This window comes from Oncorhynchus mykiss, chromosome 29 (genome assembly GCF_057628025.1).
Source record: "Oncorhynchus mykiss isolate SJ-2025 chromosome 29, ASM5762802v1, whole genome shotgun sequence".
Lineage (NCBI taxonomy): Eukaryota > Metazoa > Chordata > Actinopteri > Salmoniformes > Salmonidae > Oncorhynchus > Oncorhynchus mykiss.
In genome coordinates, this window is record NC_143050.1 from 34,754,486 (window position 1) to 34,776,311 (window position 21,826).

Below are 21,826 nucleotides of genomic sequence, written 5' to 3' on the forward strand. Positions count from 1 at the left end.
GTAGGGTCGGTATCTTCTGTGCTGTAACATTTGGATACTCATTGATTTACCCAGTTTTTTTTTCTTCAATTTCCTCTTGCTTGAGGCTAGCTAGGACTTTCTTGGAGATACCCTGTGGTCACCCTTCTCTTGTGACCAGTCTGCATCTAGATAGATTGAAAATCGCTTCCTTGTCTCCTTCTGAGAGAACTGAACAGATGAAGGTAAATTCATATTAGACTTCCTGTCCCATGTTTCCAGATCAGTGCAGATGAAGGAAATTAGAAAAAAATGGTATTGGGATTGCGTCATCAGATACAGTACATTGCTCATATAGAGATGACTATTTTGTTATATTTCATTGCCACTGTCGAATGCATTTAATAATTCCCTGAAGAATACTCCATGTAGCCCTCAAAATAACCCTACAATGATGATGATTCATTGATTAGCTGACCAGTGATTGAGTATGTTTACATGCACACTAATAATTCAATATTAAACTGATTATGGCAGTAGGCAGAGCATGGCAATAGTCATTAAACCACTTTACTCTGCTTATCTTAATCGGCGTAAAAGGTCAGAAACAAAGCAAGCATACGCTGATTACAACCTGGTTTTCTGAGCAATCTTTAGAATTATTAGGACATGTAAACAGATGAATCAGCATTCTAGCTGTGTATTTGATCTGCGCATGTGCCAGCACCGGTAGCGCAAGCCTCCCTCTTATTAGCCTAAGCTGCCGGTAGTGGGCGCTAGAGCTGCACAATTGTCTAGGATTTATTGCCAGTAATAGGTGTCGCTTCAATGGGGACCCCCGACCCTACCTCCTTGTCCAAATAAAATATTGAAATATTTATAATTTATTTGACCGAGATGCACAACGACAGAAAGATGCATCAATCTAAGATAAAGCATTGAGCGTGTGAAACAGCACCCCTTTGTCTGTGGCATTGTGTTGTTTGACGAAAGTGCACATTTTAAAGTAGCTTTTTGTCCCCTTCACAAGGTGCACCTGTGTAATGATCATGCTGTTAAATCAGCTTCTTGATATGCCACATTTGTCAGGTGGATAGATTATCTTGGCAAAGGAGAAATGTTCATTAATAGGGATGTAAATACATTTGTGAGAAATAAGCTTTTTGTGCATATGGAAAATGGGGGAAAATTTCAGCTCATGAAACATGGAACTAACACTTTTATATTTTTGTTCCATGTATGTAATGAAGAATTGATCAAAATACAGAAGTACAATTAAAGGGCAAACAATTCACAAAATGAATGTGAACAAGTGTCAGGGCTCTGTGCTGGCCAGTCAAGTTCTTCCAAACCGATCTGAACAAACCATTAACTTGTTTCTGTATGGACCTTGTTTTGTGCATGTCATGTTGAAACTGGAAAGGGCCTTCCCCAAACTGTTGCCACAATGTTGAAAGCACAGAATCGTCTAGAATGTATGCTGTAGCGTTAAGATGTCCCTTCACTGGAACTAAGGGGCTCTTCATTAAGGCCATTCTACTGTCAATGTTTGTCTATGGAACTTACATGGCTGTGTGCTCGATTTTATACACCTGTCAGCAATGGGTGTGGCTGAAATAGCCGAATCCACTAATTTGAAGGGGTGTCCGAACTCCGAATCAAATAGGCTTTGCAAAAAATAACATGGAATGTTTATTTTGATCAAGTGGTCTGATTTCAGATGTGTCCGTGTAAACAGCATTATTAATAGGGAAATCCGTCTTCTTGCAAAGCATGTACACTAACTATTATTTTAATCTGACAATCCACAATAATTATATTATTCTGTGCATGTAGCCGTACTCATTGATGTTGATCACATTTTACAGGGGCAAGCAAAGCAGACATCACTTCCGAGATCCTGCCATTTTGCTGCTGATGCTCAAAGCAAGCCGCGTCCAGACTAGCTGGTGCTGGCTGCAGCCATTGTTTTGAAGTACAGCTCATTATTTTTTTTAACGAGACTAAATCAGTTTTTAACAATTGAAGACGTCATCAAAGTAGAATGTCAGATTTCGACCACAACCCGTTCGCGGACCCCGAATTCAATAACCCTTTTCAGGTAAGTGAAATAGCTAACTTGCCGGTATGTCATTTGGCTATGCTAATTTGTTAGCCTGCTAATGTCAGTTATGTTTAATTGAATTTAGCTAGCTTTCTAGCGATGACAGTGTCAAGTCGTTTCCTTTGGCATGACAGCAGTTACGCCATCATTAGTCTAAACAGTTGCTTTTGCATTTAAAACGAGAGTTTTTATTGAGCAAATGCAGGTAGATTCCTCCCGGTTTCGTTTGCTTCGAAACGTTTTGTAACAGAAGCTGCGTAATGAATAACTTACGCCCCAGCTAACTAGCTAACGTTCATTATAAACGGGGTGGTTCGAGCCCTGAATGCTGATTTGCTGACAGTCATGGTATATCCGTAAACCTACGGGTATGACGACAAGTATTTTTACTGCTCTAATTACGTTGGAAACAGGTTTATGATAGCAATAAGGTACCTCGGGGTTGGTGGTATATGGCCAATATACCACACCCCCTCGTGCCTTATTGCTTAACTGTAGCACTTGCTAACAAACATTTAACCTCAGCAAGTCGTTACTTTAAACAAAGAGAACGTTGTATCAAGCAATTTATTTACAAACTATAGCTAACTAGCAACCAAGCTAGATGATGATGTCGCTTATTGCCATTCAATTGTGGAGTTATCACTTTGTGTCCTGTTCAGCCAGGCATCATTTTTCTAGTTGCTACTTCTAGCAAACGTTAGCTATTTTATGACTTGTCAGCCATCTGTTGTTGGGGTGCGTCTTGACACCTGAAGTGTTTTAACATCTGATAGTTAACTAGGTAGACAGAGGCAGCGTATAGGGTCTGCCATTATTCACACAAAGGTAACGTTAACTGTTGCCTCATCTCTTGATGATTCTTTCACTAATGTTTACATGTGAGTTTTTCAATTTAAGGACAACTCGTTGAGGTTGGTAGGCAGCTAGCCCAGGGCCTACATGATGAGACTTCATCAGACCCGAATTGTTGCTTGTAGTGGACTGTGTGGCACTGAAAAATTGTATAGTTATGGGGCAACAATGTAGCTTTATACATGTCCAAAATACACCCATTCCCAACTGACACAATGCAGGTTAATCTTCAAAATCAAATTTTGTCACGTTTTGTAAACAGGTGTAGACTAACAGTGGAATTCTTACTTACGGGCCCTTCCCATCAATGCATGGAGAAGAAAAATAGATAAAATAACACAATTATTACACAATGAGTAAATATAACTTGGCTATAAACACGGTGTACCAGTACTGAGTTGATGTGCAGGGGTACAAGGTAATTGAGGTAGATATGTGCATTTGGGTAGGGATAAAGTGACTGGGCAAGAGGATAGATAATAAACAGTAACAGTATTGTATGTGATGAGTCAAAATATAGTTAAATAGTGACACTGGACAGCTCGCGGCTGGGTTGCCCTTTGTAATACGTGAACGTTTACAACATCTGAAGAGCGCCAGAGCCCGTGTAGGATGCGTTCTTGGTCCTGTATTGACGCTTTGCATGTTTGTCGGAGGGCGTAGCTTGATTTCTTATAAGCATCTGGATTAGTGTCCAGCTCCTTGAAAGCGGAAGCTCTAGCCTTTAGTTCAGTAAGGATGTTGCCTGTAATCCATGGCTTCTGGTTGGGATATGTACGTACGGTCATTGTGGGGACGATGTCGACGATGCACTTATTAATGTTGCCGGTGACTGATGTGGTAAACTCCTCAATGCCATCAGATGAATCCCAGAACATATTCCAGTCTGTGCTACCGAAAAAGTCCTGTAGCTTAGCATCTCCTTCATCGGACCACTTCCGTATTGAGCACGTCACTGGTACTTCCTGTTTTGAGTTTTTGAATATAAGTAAGAGTTATGGTCAGATTTGCCAAATGGCGGGCGAGGGAAAGCTTTGTATGCATCTCTGTGTTTGGGTCTAGAGTTTTTTTCACCTCTAGTTTCACAGGTGACATGTGAGTAGAAATGAGGTAAAACGGATTTCAATTTTCCTGCGTTAAAGTCACTGGCCACTAGGAGCGCTGCACCTTGGTGAGCGCTTTCTTGGTCGCTTGTGACCCTATACAGCTTGTTGAGTGCGGCATCGGTTTGTGGTAGTAAATAGACTGCTATGAAAAATGTTGATAACTTTCTTGGTAAGTAGTATGGTCTACAGCTTATCATGAGTTATTCTAACTCGGGCAAGCAGAACCTTGAGACTTCCTTAATATTAGAGTTCACTCACAATGTGGCCTGTCCTGGATCCCCGCCGCCACCGTTCTGTCCTGCCGATTTATATAGACAAACCAGCTAGATTTATATTTACCATGTCCATGTTCATTTACCCTGTATACAAGGCTACAGATTAGAAGTCCGAGCACAATCTTCATGATATGGCCATGTGTGTGTGTGATTTATTTGAAATAAACAACCCAAGGGATTTGAAGAGTGGGTGAATGGAAGCATTGCGGGGAGGGAGGGAGGGGGGGGGGGGGGCTTTTGTTGTCAGTGGTTCTGGGAATGATAATCCCACTCTTTGGGACATCCATTGTTCCAGCTGTTGTCTTGGAATCCAGGACAGGTCACATTGTGATTGACAGATGAAATACTCTATTCCAGTCTCAGCCATTTCTTCAAAACAACAAGGATGCCTACAGTCATTTGATGTTCTGTTATAATGTCACATGTGATCCCACTACATTTTCTTTCCAGGAAATCACGCTTTGATGCCGGCTGCTGTGGCGGTTGTAAGATGACATGTTGCCCTGCTTTCATTATGAAAATGGTATTACTTAGATGTGTCTTTTTGTAGACGGTGGCTCACCAGGGAGAAACGGTCTTTGATCCTCATAAGCACAGCTCACTCCATTTGCTTTGTGTTGTTTAGGCTAGGCTACTTTCCTGGCTCGTTGGTGTTCCCTGTTTTAGACAGAAGCTTCTGCCTTCCTTTCATTCTCTCTTTATCCTTCATCCCTTTCTCGCTCTGTCTCTCTCTCGATATCAATTAAATTATAGTTCACTCACTGCAAGGTTGCTCGCTGGCTCTCGCCCTCTGACATGCACACTTCTGCCCTTTCTGGTCCTTTAATCATTGCTCTGTCACTCCAGGAAGCTGCAGTGTTGCCCTCTGGGGAAAATGGGTCCCCTCCTCCTTGCTGTTTGGATGATGTGGCTCGGTCTGTAGGTTGATGCTTATGTGTAAGGAGTATCGATAATTGATCGTAAGCATGGGTTTTATTGTTCGTGAAGGAATGAATGGTGCACTTCCCACAGCTAGCCTAACTGTGCTGTATAGAAATGTGTGTGTGTAACTCGACACTAGAGCTGCCGCTGAACACCGCACCACGTAAACAGTCAATTATTTATCTGGCTATACACGATTAGTCCCTCTCTGTTACGTCTGTACTGCTGCAGGTCTCCGGGGAATCCCACGTGTGTGTGTGAACAAACAAGATTGGTCAGATTTTAGAACCGTTAGGTTTCAGAGCTTGAAGGCTGTAGTGTAACCATCTCAAGTCGTTCAGTCTGTTACTTCAGTCTCTTGGGAAAAGGACATGGGTGTCTGCCTGTCTGCCTAGTGGGTTGCTGTCCTGTTTTTTTCTTTTTTTCTCTCCCTATCACTTCATGGATCAATAAGTTACAGAGTGCACAGCACACACAGTTTCTCTGAAAGTGATTGAAAGGCTTGAAAACCAGTGACCGGTACTGTGTATCACCTGTATCAGGCCTAGGCTAACCTATCAGGGAAAAATATATATTTCTAAACCTGTCTGTTAGGTAGAGCCCTATGAAATCTGCAATGTGGACGGGATCACGGAATCCAGACATTTCAACAATATTCCAAAATGTATTGAACTTATTAGTAGGAAATCAACAAAATGTATTGAATTATTAGAAAATGAATATGCCCAAGATTATCATAAGACATTAACAAAATGCATCAGTGAATCGTATTTTCCTGAAACTTTCTGACGATGCAACGCAGGAATGCCCATGTCTGTGTGAGCGATTGTCTACCACTTTGTGTAACCTAGCCGTTAGCGATGACGCTAATAATGATAAGCATCTTCCGGTAGTTGGAAAGGCTTTCCCAAATACCTTCTAAATTAAATGTTAACCACAAAGTAGCCTATGCCTACCTGGTATCATGATTATTTGCATAAATCCAGTGGCAATTTGTTTAGCAAACTGCTACATGTGTGCTACACAAACACTGCTAAGTGCTAACCAAACAAGTCTCTTGCTGGTGCTCATGTGAATTGAAGGGTATCTACACCCGAAAATGTATTACATTTTTTTCCCCCCAGACCTCAAACTTGGTCTCCTGATGTGGTTTAAGCATTTTTGGGACTTAAAACATCCAACTCTTGTTTTTCTTTGTGTGATTTATGAGAGCGACAACCTGAAAAAAAAAGTAACTTTTTTTGTTTGTTTGTTAGGGCCCTAGTTATGGCATTGTTAGTTGACTCCCCGTTTCAGCCTTGCGGCCAGAAGCCTAATGATTCATGCCTTGCAACTCTGGGCTCTCTTCAATAGTTCATGAAATCATATGGTGCTGTCATGGCGACAGCTGGTGCTTAGTGTTACATGAGCTGCTTTCCCTTGACTTACTTTCTGCTCCTTCCTGGTAGTCTCTTATCAAATCAATTGCGTTCATAAAACCTACGGGACATTCAGTACTGTTGTGGAGGGAGAGAACTTGTAGGCCTATCTAACACAGACACGCATGTTTGTCAACGTTGCTGCTTTCTCTTTACGAGACGCTTTTCCCCCTCGAGCAATAGGCATACTAACAGCTTCTAGTGGAGGCCCTCCTTTTATCTCTAATATTAACAGAGAGAGTTTTGTTGTGTTCACATAAATCCAACAGGTAGGCCTAGTTCATTATTGGCCCAATCTATATTGTAATGTAGCCTGTGAACAGCAGTCGCCTATCCTGTAGTTGTGTAGTTCCGTGGGGTGTACCGAGCTTGTACGTGAGCACTGTGTGTCAATCTGGCTGTGCATCAGGACAATATTAAAGATGTATCACGATGCACTCTGAAGTATTGATGACATACATGCCTGTCCTCGGGACAAGGCACAGCCTGCATCCTGTTACACACAGATATGATACTCTCAGTCAGAACAGAACCTCACAGCCAAGGACAGAGGAGAAGGGTTGGACTGGGACGGACTGACCTGATACTGGAGCGTACTGGCTGTAACTGGACTATACTGGTCTGTAGCGGTCTATACTGGACTACTTTACTGGAGTTATTGGACAGGGCTGCACTGAACTGAAGTACCGTCTGAATTGATGCTGCATGCGTGAACTTGTCATGGTGAGCTAGCCACCTGAAATGCACCCTACACACACACACACACACACACGTATCCATGTGCACAGTACCGCACACACACAAAGATGATGGGGCTACACCACTACAAGCCCTACGTTATTCTCTGTTTCAGAGAGAACGGCATCACAAACCTGTAGACACCTTAAACAATGCGGCAGTGCACCTATGGGGCTATACTTTCAAATAGCTTAGTCGTAGCCTCCCGGATTCACACGGGAGTGGCCTATGAAACTGAAATTTGAACTCGCTGATACCAACCTAGAATCTGCATAGCTTGAAGGTTAAAGGTTGATTTAAATAAAACAATTAGCCTAGACTGTGTCGGTGTCTGCACTACAGCACAGTATGCCAGTGACGGCAGCACACCGAGTCCTTTGTCTTAGCAGAGGAAAGTGTTCTCGAACTCGTGGGCTCTGCCCTATTTATAGCTGTCTGTGTGGTGGTGAAAATGATTGGAGTCATCTCGTCTTTGCCAGTTTCAGGGTATTAGGGCCTAATAAAATCCACGAAGCAGAGAACGCGGACGGAATCCAGACATTAAAACGCATTTGAACAACATTAAGAAATGTATTGCACTTTTAGTAGGAAAACAACTAGATGTATTGAACTGATTAGAAAATGTTTTAATATGTCCGAGATTACCATAAGACATGAACAAAATGCATTAGCGATTCATATTTTCCTTCAACTCTGTAACGCAGGAAAGCCGCTGTCTGTGTGCGTGTTTGTCTATCACGGTGGAGCCATTAGCGATAATCAAATCAAACGGTATTTGTCACGTGCCGAATACAACAGCTCAACCTTAGAGTGAGAAGCTTACTTACTAGCCCTTAACCAACAATGCTATAAGACATTAAGAAAAACGTGTTAGGTATTTTAAAAATACAAGTAACAATTAAACAGCAGCAGTAAAATAGCAATAGTGAGGCTATATACAGGGGTACCAGTACAGAGTCAATTTAGGAGTCTTATGGCTTGGGGGTAGAAGCTGTTAAGAAGCCTTTTGGACCTCGACTTTGCGCTTCGGTGCCACTTGCCGTGCGGTAGCAGAGAGAACAGTCTATGACTAGTGGCTGGAGTCTGACAATTTTTAGGGCCTTCCTCTGACACCGCCTGGTATAGAGTTCCTGGATGGAAGTAAGCTTGGCCCAGTGATGTACTGGGTTTTACGCACTGCCCTCTGTAGTGCCTTGCGGTCAGAGGCCGAGCAGTTGCCATACCAGGCAGTGATGAAACCAGGATGCTCTCGGTGGTGCAGCTGTAGAACCTTTTGAGTATCTGAGGACCCATGCCAAATCTTTTCAGTCTCCTGAGGGGAAATAGGCTTTGTTGTGCCCTCTTCACGACTGTCATTGTGTGCTTGGACCATGTTAGTTTGGTGATGTGGACACTAAGGAACTTGAAGCTCTCAACCTGCTCCACTGCAGCCGTGTCGACGAGAATGGGGGCGTGCTCCGTCTTCCTGTAGTCCACAATCATCTCCTTTGTCTTGATCACGTTGAGGGAGAGGTTGTCCTGGCACCACACGGCCAGGTCTCTGACCTCCCTAAAGGATGCTAATAATGTTAAGTCTTCTGATAGGTGGAAAAGCTTTCCCAAAAACATTCTCAATTAAATGTTAACTACAAAGTATGCCTACCTGATATCATGATTATTTGTGTCAATACATTGGCAATTTGTTTAGCAAACTGCAATTGCATGTGTGCTACAGAAACGCCCCAAACCAAATGGAGTCTGTTGGTGGTGCTCAGTTCAGCTTTTTTTTCTCTCCAGATCTTAAACTTGGTTTAAACATTGTGGATGTTTTTGAAAGAAAAAAAATCTGATGTTATAAAAAAAAATACAAAAGTTGTTTTTGAGAGGGAAAACCTGAAAAAACAGAAACCTTGGAAAACGGAATTCAGCGGAAAAAAACACAACTAGGCAAAAAAAACACACAAAAAAATATATATATAGATGTATTTTTATCGGGCCCTAGATTATAGACCGTGAAGGTCAGCCTGCTGTTAGGGTATTTTTGTCTGTATTCTCTTCAGATGAAAAGTACTTGTCTGTCTTGTTGGCCGTTGAAAACCAGAGGCCGGGTTAGGCAAATTATTCTTGTGGTGGTGCTGCCCTTGAGTTTTGTTGCGCTTGATTCGTAAGCAGATGTCATAGAATGGGTTGAAAGAACTTGCTATATGCATGTAGGCTAGGCTAGCATTCACTACAGACCTGTTCATGTCACACTGGACTGGCTTCCGAGTTCGTTCATCACCGCGGCAACGCAGCATATAGGCTAGTCAAGTTAAGTGTCTATTATTTCGACTTGGGTGACTACATGGGGAGTGTAGCCTGTTGACGTACTCCCTCAAGGCTCCTCATCCATTCTGTAGAACGGTGTGTCATATGTAATGAAGAGTGAGTTTCTCTCGTTCCCTCTCCTCGCAGGATCCATCGGTGACCCAAGTAACACAGAATGCTCCTCCAGGGTTGGAAGAGTACAACCCCTTCACAGATGCCAAGCCGGTGAGTACAGTGTAGTCATATCTGACGTGTGTGTGTGTGTGTGTGTGTGTGTGTGTGTGTATATAGGATACTGTAAAACCTCACATGCGACTCGTAATTAGCCTACTAAAATGTGTATGTGACTCCATAAAGATAATTTTAGCAATATGGAAGAACGCTGGGGTCGCGTTACAGTAACGGAACGCTGGGGTCGCATTACAGTAACGGAACGCTGGGGTCGCGTTACAGTAACGGAACGCTGGGGTCGCGTTACAGTAACGGAACGCTGGGGTCGCGTTACAGTAACGGAGCGCTGGGGTCTCGTTACAGTAACGGAGCGCTGGGGTCGCGTTACAGTAACGGAACGCTGGGGTCGCGTTACAGTAACGGAACGCTGGGGTCGCGTTACAGTAACGGAGCGCTGGGGTCGCGTTACAGTAACGGAGCGCTGCGGTCGCGTTACAGTAATAGGCAATGGGAAAAATGTCTGAGTGTATTTAATTACTTTGCTAAATGAATGGATTCACATACAAGGCATAAAGCTTAAGTTGCAAATGATTACAAGGCATTATTCTAAGCATGATCAGAGAAGGAATGAGAGGGATGACCGTAACCGAAGGGTTACTGGATTGAATCCCCGAGCTGACAAGGTAAAAATCTGTTAACCCACTGTTCCCCGGTAGGCCGTCATTGTAAATAAGAATTTGTTCTTAACTGACCTGCCTAGTTAATAACATTTTAAAAATTGCTCATGGGAGAGACGGGGATCTCACCACAGCAAGTCAGGAACACGTAATAGAAAGAACACTGAATCTAAGACCCTTTTTATATGCATTTGACTTGTTTGGATTCAATCTGATTTGTTGACCAATAGCATTACTGTAAAGTTAACCTCCAATCAGGTATCAGACCTACAGGCTGTAACCTCTGCTTCTCAGAGGTGAGACAATGGGGGTTGGTGAGATCAACACAGTGGAAAATCCTGCATACAGTTGATAAGTCACTTCGAGGGCTGCCCTACAACTGCACAGTGTGAGAGGAGAGGTGGCGGGTAGGTGTGAGAGACACCATTGATGAGAGCAGTCTATGTACAGACTCAGTCAGCATAGCCTTGCTATTGAGAAAGGCCGCCATAGGCAGACCTGGCTCTCAAGAGAAGACGCGCTATATGCACACTGCCCACAAAATGAGGTGGAAACTGAGCTGCACTTCATAACCTCCTGCCAAATGTTTGACCATATTAGAGACACATATTTCCCTCAGATTATGTAGATCCACAAAGAATTTAAAAAACAAACCTGATTTTGATCAACTCCCATATGTACCGGGTGAAATACCAGTGTGCCATCACAGCAGCAAGATTTGTGACCTGTTTCCACAAGAAAAGGGCAACCAGTGAAGAACAAACAAATAAATATATGTAAATATAACCCATTTATGCTTATTAACTTTCCCTTTTGTACTCTAACCATTTGTACATCGTTACAACACCGTGTGTATATAGACATAATATGACATTTGTAATGTCTTTATTCTTGTGGAACTTTTGTGAGTTCAATGTTTACTGTTCATTTTTAATGTTTATTTCTCTTTTGTATATTATCTACCTCCCTTACTTTGGCAATGTGAACGTATGTTTGCCATGCCGATAAAGCCCCTTGAATTGAATTGAGAGCAAAACAGAAGCACCGATAAGGACCGACGGTGACGTAGTTCCAGATGACAGGTGTTAATTATGTTTTTTCGTCCCTCCTCAAAAGCTTCTGTTCCGGAAGAACGGTTGAAGATGCTGATTCCGGACTGTGTCTGCTTCGCTGTTCACACCCTATTCCCCCTTCAGTACACTACATTGTCTTGACCCAAGCTACACTTGTTTGCTTGTACTACATAGGGAATAGGGTACGGTTTGAGACATAGCTACATTTTAACAATCCCACGCTGGCTATTTTTTTTTTTGTCCTTCCCAGGTCCACCCTGGCCCAGCGCCTAAATTGCCGGCCCCCCCCACCACCACCACCAACACACAACCAGCCATCATGAAGCCTACTGAAGAACCTCCTGCATACTCGCAGTCACAGGTACCCCACACGTGCCTCACATCCTGTTCTACCCTTTCACTCCGTGCTATTCCACCCCTCTGAAGAAAGAGGGCTCAATGTAGCGTTGCATTTCCATAGAAACACCATGCACGCGCACACACACACACCATGCTCTGGTGGGTTTGTCAGCAGGCTCTCCCCACAGAGCGTGGCGTGCTCTAATAAAAGCTGTTTGTGACAGCGTGGAGATGCTTCTATGCCACAGAGACGCTTCATAAACATGAATGTGGGCTCTACGCCTCGGCTTTCTGAGGGACATGTGTAACTTCGTGTTTGCAGCTGAAAAGAGAGCGATAGAGAGACCTCAGCAGACAGGTAGCACAGGAAGACCATTCCTTATTCTACTTAGTCTTTTTCTACCTCTACTGACGCATATACCTTCTTTTATGTTTTGACACACACACACACACACACACACACACACACACACACACACACACACACACACACACACACACATTGACTATATCAGGATGCTGCGACCCAGATCAGATATACAGCTTAAGATGACGTCGTCACAAATCTGGGACCGGCGCCGTTGCTAACTACCAGCGCCGCTGAGAGCTAGCATTAGTTCCATTGTTGCAAAGAGATATGGGATATTAGAATCCCGTTGTCTTCTTCAACCTAGGCTGCAACTAGGAAGTTGGCAATAAGGCATGTGATCTACTATCCTGTCCCTTGCCCTATTGAAAAAATCTTCCTACCTTTAAACGATTGGGGCCTCCCGAGTGGCGGAGCGGTCTAAGGCACTGCAGGTCAGTGCTAGAGGCGTCACTGCAGACCCTGGTTCAATTCCAGGTTGTATCACAACTGGCCGTGATTGGGTGTCCCATAGGGCGGTGCACAATTGGCCAGGCCGTTGTGTAAATAAGAATTTGTTCTTAACTGACTTGCCTAGTTAAATAAAAAAGTTGCATTGGGCAGCATTTTGTCAGTAGTGTGGCTCGTAACATCAAATACAGCCATTACTTCCTGCAGTTGTTGCTTGGTAGAGTTGGGGCACACACACACACACTAGTGAAGCCTGCACAGCGATCTGCCTTTAGTCAAATTAAAAGCGAAGTGTAAATTATTCTGAATCGCATGGAAAGAGAGGAGGTGGAGACGACTACTGGGACTGTGCTGTGTGCTGATACAGTAGTCTGCCGAACACACACACACACACACTACTAAAACAAAAAGTCAGCTGCCTCAATGTCAGTTTCAAGTTGACTTGAAGTTCAACGTTTTCGGTCAAATCCAACTTGTCAGCCATGTGGAGTGTGATCTAGCCTGGATAACATCTCTCTGTACTGTATATCGCTTGTTGGTTTAGTGTAATGTTAGTGTGTGTGTGTGTGTGTGTGTGTAGGAGCAGGCGTGGGCGGCTACAGAGCTGCTGAGGAGACAGGAAGAGCTGGAGAGGAAGGCCGCCGAGCTAGACCGCCGCGAGAGAGAGATGCAGTCGCTCAGCACATCAGGAGGTTGGCACCAACCTTCACACAACATTCAACCAATGGTCTTGCGTGCAAACTACCTAGAAGCTTTGTCAGGCCTAAACCTTCACGCAATGTTTGGCAGAATCATTCAAGCGTTGCTCCCTTTCTCTCTGGCTCAGGTAGGAAAAACAACTGGCCTCCTCTCCCTGAGAAGTTCCCCGTGGGCCCCTGTTTCTACCACGACATCACTGTGGACATCCCTGTGGAGTTCCAGAAGACTGTCAAGATCATGTACTACATCTGGATGTGTGAGTGACCTCTGCCCTCTTGTCAAGTCATCTGCTCCCCCCCCCCCCCCCCCCCCCCCCACCCGTCCCGCTCAGTGCTTGTGACGTCGGAAAACGGACACTAGTATGGTAAATGTAGAATTCTTTAGAATTGTTCTTTCAATATGCCTGAACCTCTGTCTGAGTTTTGTTGTCAGCTTTGGGAAAAAAACGTATCTCCATTTTTTTATTTTTATATATATATTTTTTAAGGCTTGACAGCCAGTCTGTTAAATATGAAAAGGTCATTGAGAAGGATTATAAAGGAAATGTATTAGACATGGGCCAATAGCACAGCTTGGAATTCCATCCCCACATGGTTAGGTCATGTGGTTGGTTATGTGACCAGGTCAGGTGACTGGTGAGGGGGTGGAGGCACGGGGAGTTCCAACCTGTCTTGACGCCGTGCCTTCCTACTCTCTTATCTCTCACTCGTCCTCGCTCTACCCTCTTTGTGGCTCTCACCCACCCCCTCACTCTCCTCTACCTACACGTTATGTATTCTCTCTCACCCAGAGTGTGAGTGTTAGATGCCTCAGTATGGTGCAGAGTCCTGCCGCTGTAGCTATATGCCAAAGTGTCTGTAGACTGCAGCGCACCAGACTCTCCACAATGCCCAGAGGCCTGCCGTTGTTATAGCCCCAAGGTAGAGTTCTGCTCAGTGTGTGAATTATTTAATTGACTGCGTACGCGCACCACCAGGCTCCGTGGTGTTCAATTATTGAGCAGCCATCTTTCCTTGTCCTCCTTTTCCTAACCTCCTGTTCTTCGCTAGCGTTACTTGGCAGGACCCTGACGTAGCCTATCAGGGCCTCCCTTTCAGATAGAGATGGAATGGGATGCGGCAAAGGACCTGTACCAAGCACTCTCTCTCTCTCCCTTTCACATAGAAATGTAACTTAGAGAGCTGATGCACATCTCTATTCTACACAACGGGCATTTCTATCTGCTCTGTTACATTTCTATCTGCTCTGTTACATTTCTATCTGCTCTGTTACATTTCCATCTGCTCTGTTACATTTCTATCTGCTATGTTACATTTCCATCTGCTCTGTTACATTTCCATCTGCTCTGTTACATTTCTATCTGCTCTGTTACATTTCCATCTGCTCTGTTACATTTCTATCTGCTCTGTTACATTTCTATCTGCTCTGTTACATTTCTATCTGCTCTGTTACATTTCTATCTGCTCTGTTACATTTCTATCTGCTCTGTTACATTTCTATCTGCTCTGTTACATTTCTATCTGCTCTGTTACATTTCCATCTGCTCTGTTACATTTCTATCTGCTATGTTACATTTCCATCTGCTCTGTTACATTTCCATCTGCTCTGTTACATTTCTATCTGCTCTGTTACATTTCCATCTGCTCTGTTACATTTCTATCTGCTCTGTTACATTTCTATCTGCTCTGTTACATTTCTATCTGCTCTGTTACATTTCTATCTGCTCTGTTACATTTCTATCTGCTCTGTTACATTTCTATCTGCTCTGTTACATTTCTATCTGCTCTGTTACATTTCCATCTGCTCTGTTACATTTCTATCTGCTATGTTACATTTCTATCTGCTCTGTTACATTTCCATCTGCTCTGTTACATTTCTATCTGCTCTGTTACATTTCCATCTGCTCTGTTACATTTCTATCTGCTCTGTTACATTTCTATCTGCTCTGTTACATTTCTATCTGCTCTGTTACATTTCTATCTGCTCTGTTACATTTCTATCTGCTCTGTTACATTTCTATCTGCTCTGTTACATTTCTATCTGCTCTGTTACATTTCTATCTGCTCTGTTACATTTCTATCTGCTCTGTTACATTTCTATCTGCTCTGTTACATTTCTATCTGCTCTGTTACATTTCTATCTGCTCTGTTACATTTCTATCTGCTCTGTTACATTTCTATCTGCTCTGTTACATTTCTATCTGCTCTGTTACATTTCCATCTGCTCTGTTACATTTCCATCTGCTCTGTTACATTTCCATCTGCTCTGTTACATTTCTATCTGCTCTGTTACATTTCTATCTGCTCTGTTACATTTCTATCTGCTCTGTTACATTTCCATCTGCTCTGTTACATTTCCATCTGCTCTGTTACATTTCTATCTGCTCTGTTACATTTCTATCTGCTCTGTTACATTTCTATCTGCTCTGTTACATTTCCATCTGCTCTGTTACATTTCCATCTGCTCTGTTACATTTCCATCTGCAACGTTTTAATTTAAACTGATCAGAGGTATTGTGTTTGTCGTTCCCCTCAAGTCCACACAGGGACGTTGTTCGCCAACATGTTTGGCTGTCTGGCCTGGTTCTGTGTGGATGCGACCAAGGGAGTGGACTTTGGTCTGGCCATGCTCTGGTTCATGATCTTCACCCCCTGCTCCTTCGTCTGCTGGTACAGACCCCTCTACGGAGCTTTCAGGTGGGTGTAGAAAAGAGCGAGCGCGCGCACAGACATACACACGTACCCAAAATACCCACACGCACACACACTCCGATGTCGTTCATTAAATGGCAGTGTCTTCTTCTCTCCAGGAGTGACAGCTCGTTCCGTTTCTTTGTATTCTTCTTCGTGTACATCTGTCAGTTTGGCGTTCACGTGATGCAGTCCATCGGTATCTCCGGCTGGGGCGCCAGGTGAGGGCAGTCACTGTCGCAGACTTTAACAGGAAGTGACATGGCGACACGGTTCTCTGACATCACCCGGACTCTACGTTGTTCACCCTGTTTATGGCTAGAGATTCAGTACCTAGTATCCTCTCTCTGGTTGTCCTTCTTTCTCTCCAACAGCGGGTGGCTCTCCGCTCTGACTGGCCTGAATAAGAGCATCCCTGTTGGCATCATCATGATCCTCATCGCTGCTCTTTTCACTGCCCTGGCTGCCATGTCGCTCATTATGTTCAAAAAGGTACACACACACACACACAATCCGTCATCATAATCAATAAGGTGACTGTGACTCGGCTGTTCACCAGGTTTGTGGAGATTAGACTCAAAGGCATCAGAACATCCCGCACGTTCTTTGAGATGAAGAAACACTTGGGGTATTCATAGACCTCATTTCAATAATCTCCTCTTCGTTGCTCTCCCTCTTTCCCTCTCCCCTCCTCTGTCCCTCCTCTCCCTCTTATCCCTCCAGGTCCATGGCATGTACCGCACCACAGGGGCCAGCTTTGAGAAGGCCCAGGCCGAGTTCGCCACGGGCGTCATGGCCAACAAGACGGTCCAGACCGCCGCTGCCACCGCCGCCTCCAACGCCGCCAGCGGAGCCTTCAAGCAACAGATCTGATTGGCCCCCGGAGCCCGCCCTATTTCTTCACTCCGTCCAATCCAGCCCCCCCCCCCTCCCGAGCTGAGCTCAAGCTTCCCTGCCCTCCCAACCTAGCTCTACTCGCATGACTAGGATGAGACCATAGAGAGAGAGGTAGAGGGCTCGTCTCTGTATCTGTGGCGTTGTAGTCGTCTGTGACAGCATGGGGCAGCGCCATTGAGGCTACAACCCATAAAACAAAAATACCGACCCAGTTGACTACTTTTTGATTTCTTTAACCCCCTTATGTCGATGTCCGCGCCCCCACGGAAATCTAATTAGCATTAACATAATAAGCATAATAAAATAATCCCGGTAAAAATGTTTAAGCTTGGGAGATGGTGTATTGGATGCGTCTCAGTCCACCGCATGCGCCCATGCCACACTTCCGCATCTGCAGTGAAAGGTGATGGCGCTCGAGCGGCGTTTGTCCGACCAAGAGACGTCCTGAAAATGGTTCTGCTCACAAACTCGTCCGTAGCATCAGAAAGTTTTCTAGTCCAAACCAATCTATGTAAAGATGGGACTCTCACAAAGACAATGGTGTTTTGCTCTACGACCCCCACCCCACCCCACAAACCATCTTGGGCCTCGTCTAAGGTCAGGCCTCACAAGACTCGTCTTAAAGGTCCCCCGGTACAAGTTTAAAACATTTATGGAAGTATATATGGAGACTGTTTAGTGCCAAAAATAAGGGGTTTAATGCATGTAATAAAAACAACATATTTCCTGATCTTTCTCATTTCTGATACAGGACAGACACAATAAACTTCCTTTAGATTTTTTGGGGGGGGGGCGACTGTTCCATATAGTGAATGATATTCAATCAGTTTGTATGGGCTAAGAGCACAAAGGCTCAAAATGTTTGAATAAAAAATATACTTCAAAGGGGTCTTCAAATGTCAAAATCAAATAGAAAAGTGATCCTTGGTATGACCTCTTAAAACAATTCCATATAGCTTAGTAGAACCCCCCTCCCCTGGCTTAAAATGGCAGAAGCACTCAATGGTGCTGCCCATGCTAAAATGGGCTTTTGGCCAATAGAGGCCTCTATCATTCTCTCTGGATGAGACCTAGAAGGATGAGCCCAACTTTGTCATAGTAGATGAAAGCAGGAAGTATACATGAGAGGCTTGTGTTTAAGTCGTTTCATTCAGTTCCGTCCAGCTCCCAGTGCAGATCTACATCCTGTGGAATCTAGAGGTTTAGGACATCACCGTCTTATCCTTCTCGTCTCATCCACCAACCCCCGCCTCTCATCTTGCCCTGAGGGCTGTAACTCCGCTCACCCTAGTGGCTTTATTAAAACACTCCTGTCCTGTGTCTGTCTGACCCCACACCACTTAGTCATGTCACTATACAAGTGTTTGCAAACTTTCCTTGAAGTGTGTGTGTGTGTGCATATGAATATTAGTATCTCTCTATATGTTAATGCCGAGGCCTATACATTGGGTACGTTCCACATCCAGTTTCTGTCACTCCCTCTGATGCAAGTCAATTCCCTTCACCAAGACTCAAATGGCTGTAGCTATCCATAAACGTACACGACTCATTTATTCACTGGATTTAACCAAGTACCGTTAGAAATGTTTAACACTTAATGAAAACAAAACACTTGTTTTGAACCTTGCGCCAGTCAAGCGGATATGGCCACCAGTCAGTGGTCACCAGTCTGCCCTCTGGTGGTGAGACCTGGTAGTGTTGATGAGTGCTGCGCAGTCCAACGTTGTCACCTCGGGAATCGTCAAGACTGATTCATCTCAAGATCCGAGTGTAAACCCATCCGTGTTCTAAACAAGGAAGTGTCTCAGAAATCAGGTTCGGTGTCTTGGTTAGATTTTTTTTCCCCCTCTCACGTTGTCTTGTCTCACAGCCATGTCGTAGTAGCTTTTAAGTCTTGCCTTTTGATAACATCTTGTGTTCTCAATAACACTTTTATAATATAAACAAAGAAGCCAGATGACAGCGACCTAAATGTCATAGCCTCTATCCTTGTCCCTTGCTTTAGTGGTAACGTTGCCCTTCACGTAGACACCGCATCACACACGCACCCCCCAAAACCCGATGCTTTCAGACCTGCAAATGTATGCTAGCTGAGCTGTATGCTAACAACCGACTCCAGTGAGAGAGAGTTGGCTCATCTCTAGCCTAGGTTTTCTACCCGGGGATATACAGTACCTCAGTCAGTGCTCTTTACGTGCATGACCGAGCTTGCTGATCTACAGGACACTGCTCTGGTCTACGCCTCTCTGTATTATAGAAGTCTATGGTTTGTGAGTGAACGAAATGGTCTTGTTTTGAAGTTAAAATGCTGTGCATTAAACTGAACCGGTCCAGTAATCCCTGTGTCTCCAAACGCTCCAAGAACAGGCGAAATCTCCCAGTAATATCATTGGTCTATGCTGCATGGATGTGTCGACGCTGATAGCCTGAGTATTCATTGTATGATTGAGTGAAAGGAGCAATCCCCCCCCCCCCCCACCAACAACAAGTGTTTTAGGCCTTCTGATCCGAGAGTGGCTTGTTTATCTTTTTGTTCTGTGCGTCATCCTCTTAGTTGTATGTTATTCATCATCATGTTGGTCGAGAAGGTCATGCATAAGCTCTAACTTCCTTGTTTTGAGTGTAAAACCGTGAACCTGCCTGTGACTTTCACCTTTTTGAGTGTGACATGAAGAGGGGGAGGGAGGCGGCGGCGGCGTGTGATCTAATACCATTTTGGTGTGGTGTGTGTGTCAGTCAAAGTGAAGTCTTAACAAGGATAACTGGCTGTTCAGTTGAATGCTATTGTGGGCAGGGCAGAGACATGCTGAGATCTTCCGTTCTGTTGCTGCAGGATACCTGTTGTGTTTTTCAGCTTTTTTTTATGCTCCTTTTTTTAATATCTATATATATAGATCTTCCTGTTTTCCTTTTAGACTGATAGTCATCTCTCTGAGGTTTGGGGGGGGGGGGGGGGGGGGGGGGGGGGGGGGGGGGGATGCATCAACTGCTTAAATGTGAGAGAGTCTGTCGCGGGAAGTAAGCGACATGAACTGTGCATCTTTTGAGATGGACTGTGGCTTTAACTTGTACTTTTTGAATCAATGACACAAGTATGTGGTAGAAAACACTGAGAATGAATATGAAATTGGTCTTGCTCATTTCTGACTGGAATAAATTGAAGTTATTTAAAGAAAGTGAGCAGTCTTTATGATGTTTGTATATTTTGTAAAGTTTGACGACTGGTCGGCTGGTGCCCTGAATTTAATTTTACTGTACAGAAGCTCCGTCTCTCCTTCAAGTTGCATGTTGAGTAGTTTGTTTTTGTATATTGTATTAACGCTAAATAAAATCCTAAAGTCAACTCCACAGCCTCCTTTGTTCTGAATGGTGTTTGAAGCTGCACTACTAGTTGTAGACCAGAAGAGGTCAGTAGAAATCAAAGGAACTGGAGGAGAGTTCTGAATGTAGTTGATCAGCTTGTTGTGGCTCATAATCCCAGAGTTTTATGGACATCTTTTTTGATTGACTGATTTTAAATAAAATGTTTTGTCTTTAACAGGTACAGACTTTGGGAAACAAACAACAGGATAGAGCGAGACTGGGACAGAGATTGACAAGTGCCTCAACTCCTCCACAGAGTTGATCACAGACTGAACCAGTATCATCTGTATGTTAGCGACCTCTCTTAGCACCCAAAAAGCTGAGTCAATCTCACTCACCAGCTCGGCAAGCATTATAACAAAATATGTTAGTTGATCACCAGATATAGAGTTTCGCTAGGCAACTATCTTCATTTGTAATCCTGTTAGGGACTGAGACTTATAATGGATGGTTGTGGATTTACAGACCACCACAGACGAGGGTAGAGGTGAAAAAAATATCCATTATCATATACTGAATTTAAATTCATTAGGCCCTAATCTATGGATTTCACATGACTGGGAATACAGATATGCATTGGTCGGTCACAGAAAACCTTTTTTAAAGAAGAAAGGTAGGGGTGTGGATCAGAGAACCAGTCGGTATCTGGCGTGTGACCATTTGCCTCGTGCAGCGCCACACATTTCCTTCACATAGTTGATCCGGGCTGTTGATTGTGGCCTGTGGATTGTTGTCCCACTCCTCTTCAAAGTTGCTGGATATTGCAGAGAATTGGATCACACCGTTGCTCACGTCGATCCAGAGCATCCCAAACATGCTCAATGGGTGGCATGTCTGGTGAGGATGCAGGCCATGGAATTGTGTACAGATCCTTGCGACATGGGGCAGTGCATTATCATGCTGAAACATGAGGTGATGGAGGCGGATGAATGGCACGACAATGGGCGTCAGGATCTCGTCACGGTATCTGTGCATTCAAATTGCCATCGATTTAAAATGCAATTGTGTTCATTGTACGTAGCTTATGCCTGCCCATACCATAATCCCACAGCCACCATGGGGCACGTTGTTCACAACATTGACATAAAAAAAACGCTCGCCCGCACAACGCAATACACGTGGTCTGCGGTTGTGAGGCCGGTTCGACATACTGCCAAATTTTCTAAAATGACTTTGCAGGCAGCTTATGGTAGAGAAATTAACATTACATTCTCTTGCAACAGCTCTGGGGGACATCCCTGCAGTCAGCATGCCAACTGTACACATCTGTGGCATTGTGTTGTGACAAAACTGAACATTTTAGACAGGCTTTTAATTGTCCCCGGCACGAGGTGCACCTGTGTAATGATTACGCTGTTTAATCAGCTTCTTGATATGCCACACCTGTCAGGATTATCTTGGCAAAGGAGAAATGCTCACTAACAGGGATGTAAACAAAT

General features: G+C 44.1%; 1 protein-coding gene across 1 annotated transcript; it reads left to right on the plus strand.

Moving 5' to 3' along the window:
- The first annotated feature begins 1,589 nt into the window (after positions 1-1,589).
- Positions 1,590-20,367, plus strand: LOC110511055 (secretory carrier-associated membrane protein 1). Its single transcript, XM_036967388.2, has 9 exons — positions 1,590-2,059; positions 9,809-9,886; positions 11,833-11,943; positions 13,319-13,430; positions 13,565-13,693; positions 15,974-16,133; positions 16,247-16,348; positions 16,502-16,619; positions 16,851-20,367. The coding sequence occupies exons 1-9, from the start codon at positions 2,003-2,005 to the stop codon at positions 16,998-17,000; spliced, it is 1,017 nt and encodes a 338-aa protein (XP_036823283.1). The 5' UTR covers positions 1,590-2,002; the 3' UTR covers positions 17,001-20,367.
- Positions 20,368-21,826: the final 1,459 nt, after the last annotated feature.

What these genes read in the sequence shown, in the direction of transcription:
- LOC110511055 (XM_036967388.2), top strand. Translation starts at nt 2,003, where the DNA reads ATGTCAGATTTCGACCACAACCCGTTCGCGGACCCCGAATTCAATAAC. An exon ending in AATTCAATAACCCTTTTCAG is followed by an intron (nt 2,060 to 9,808) that starts GTAAGTGAAATA and finishes CTCTCCTCGCAG; the next exon opens with GATCCATCGGTGACCCAAGT. An exon ending in ATCTCCGGCTGGGGCGCCAG is followed by an intron (nt 16,349 to 16,501) that starts GTGAGGGCAGTC and finishes TCTCTCCAACAG; the next exon opens with CGGGTGGCTCTCCGCTCTGA.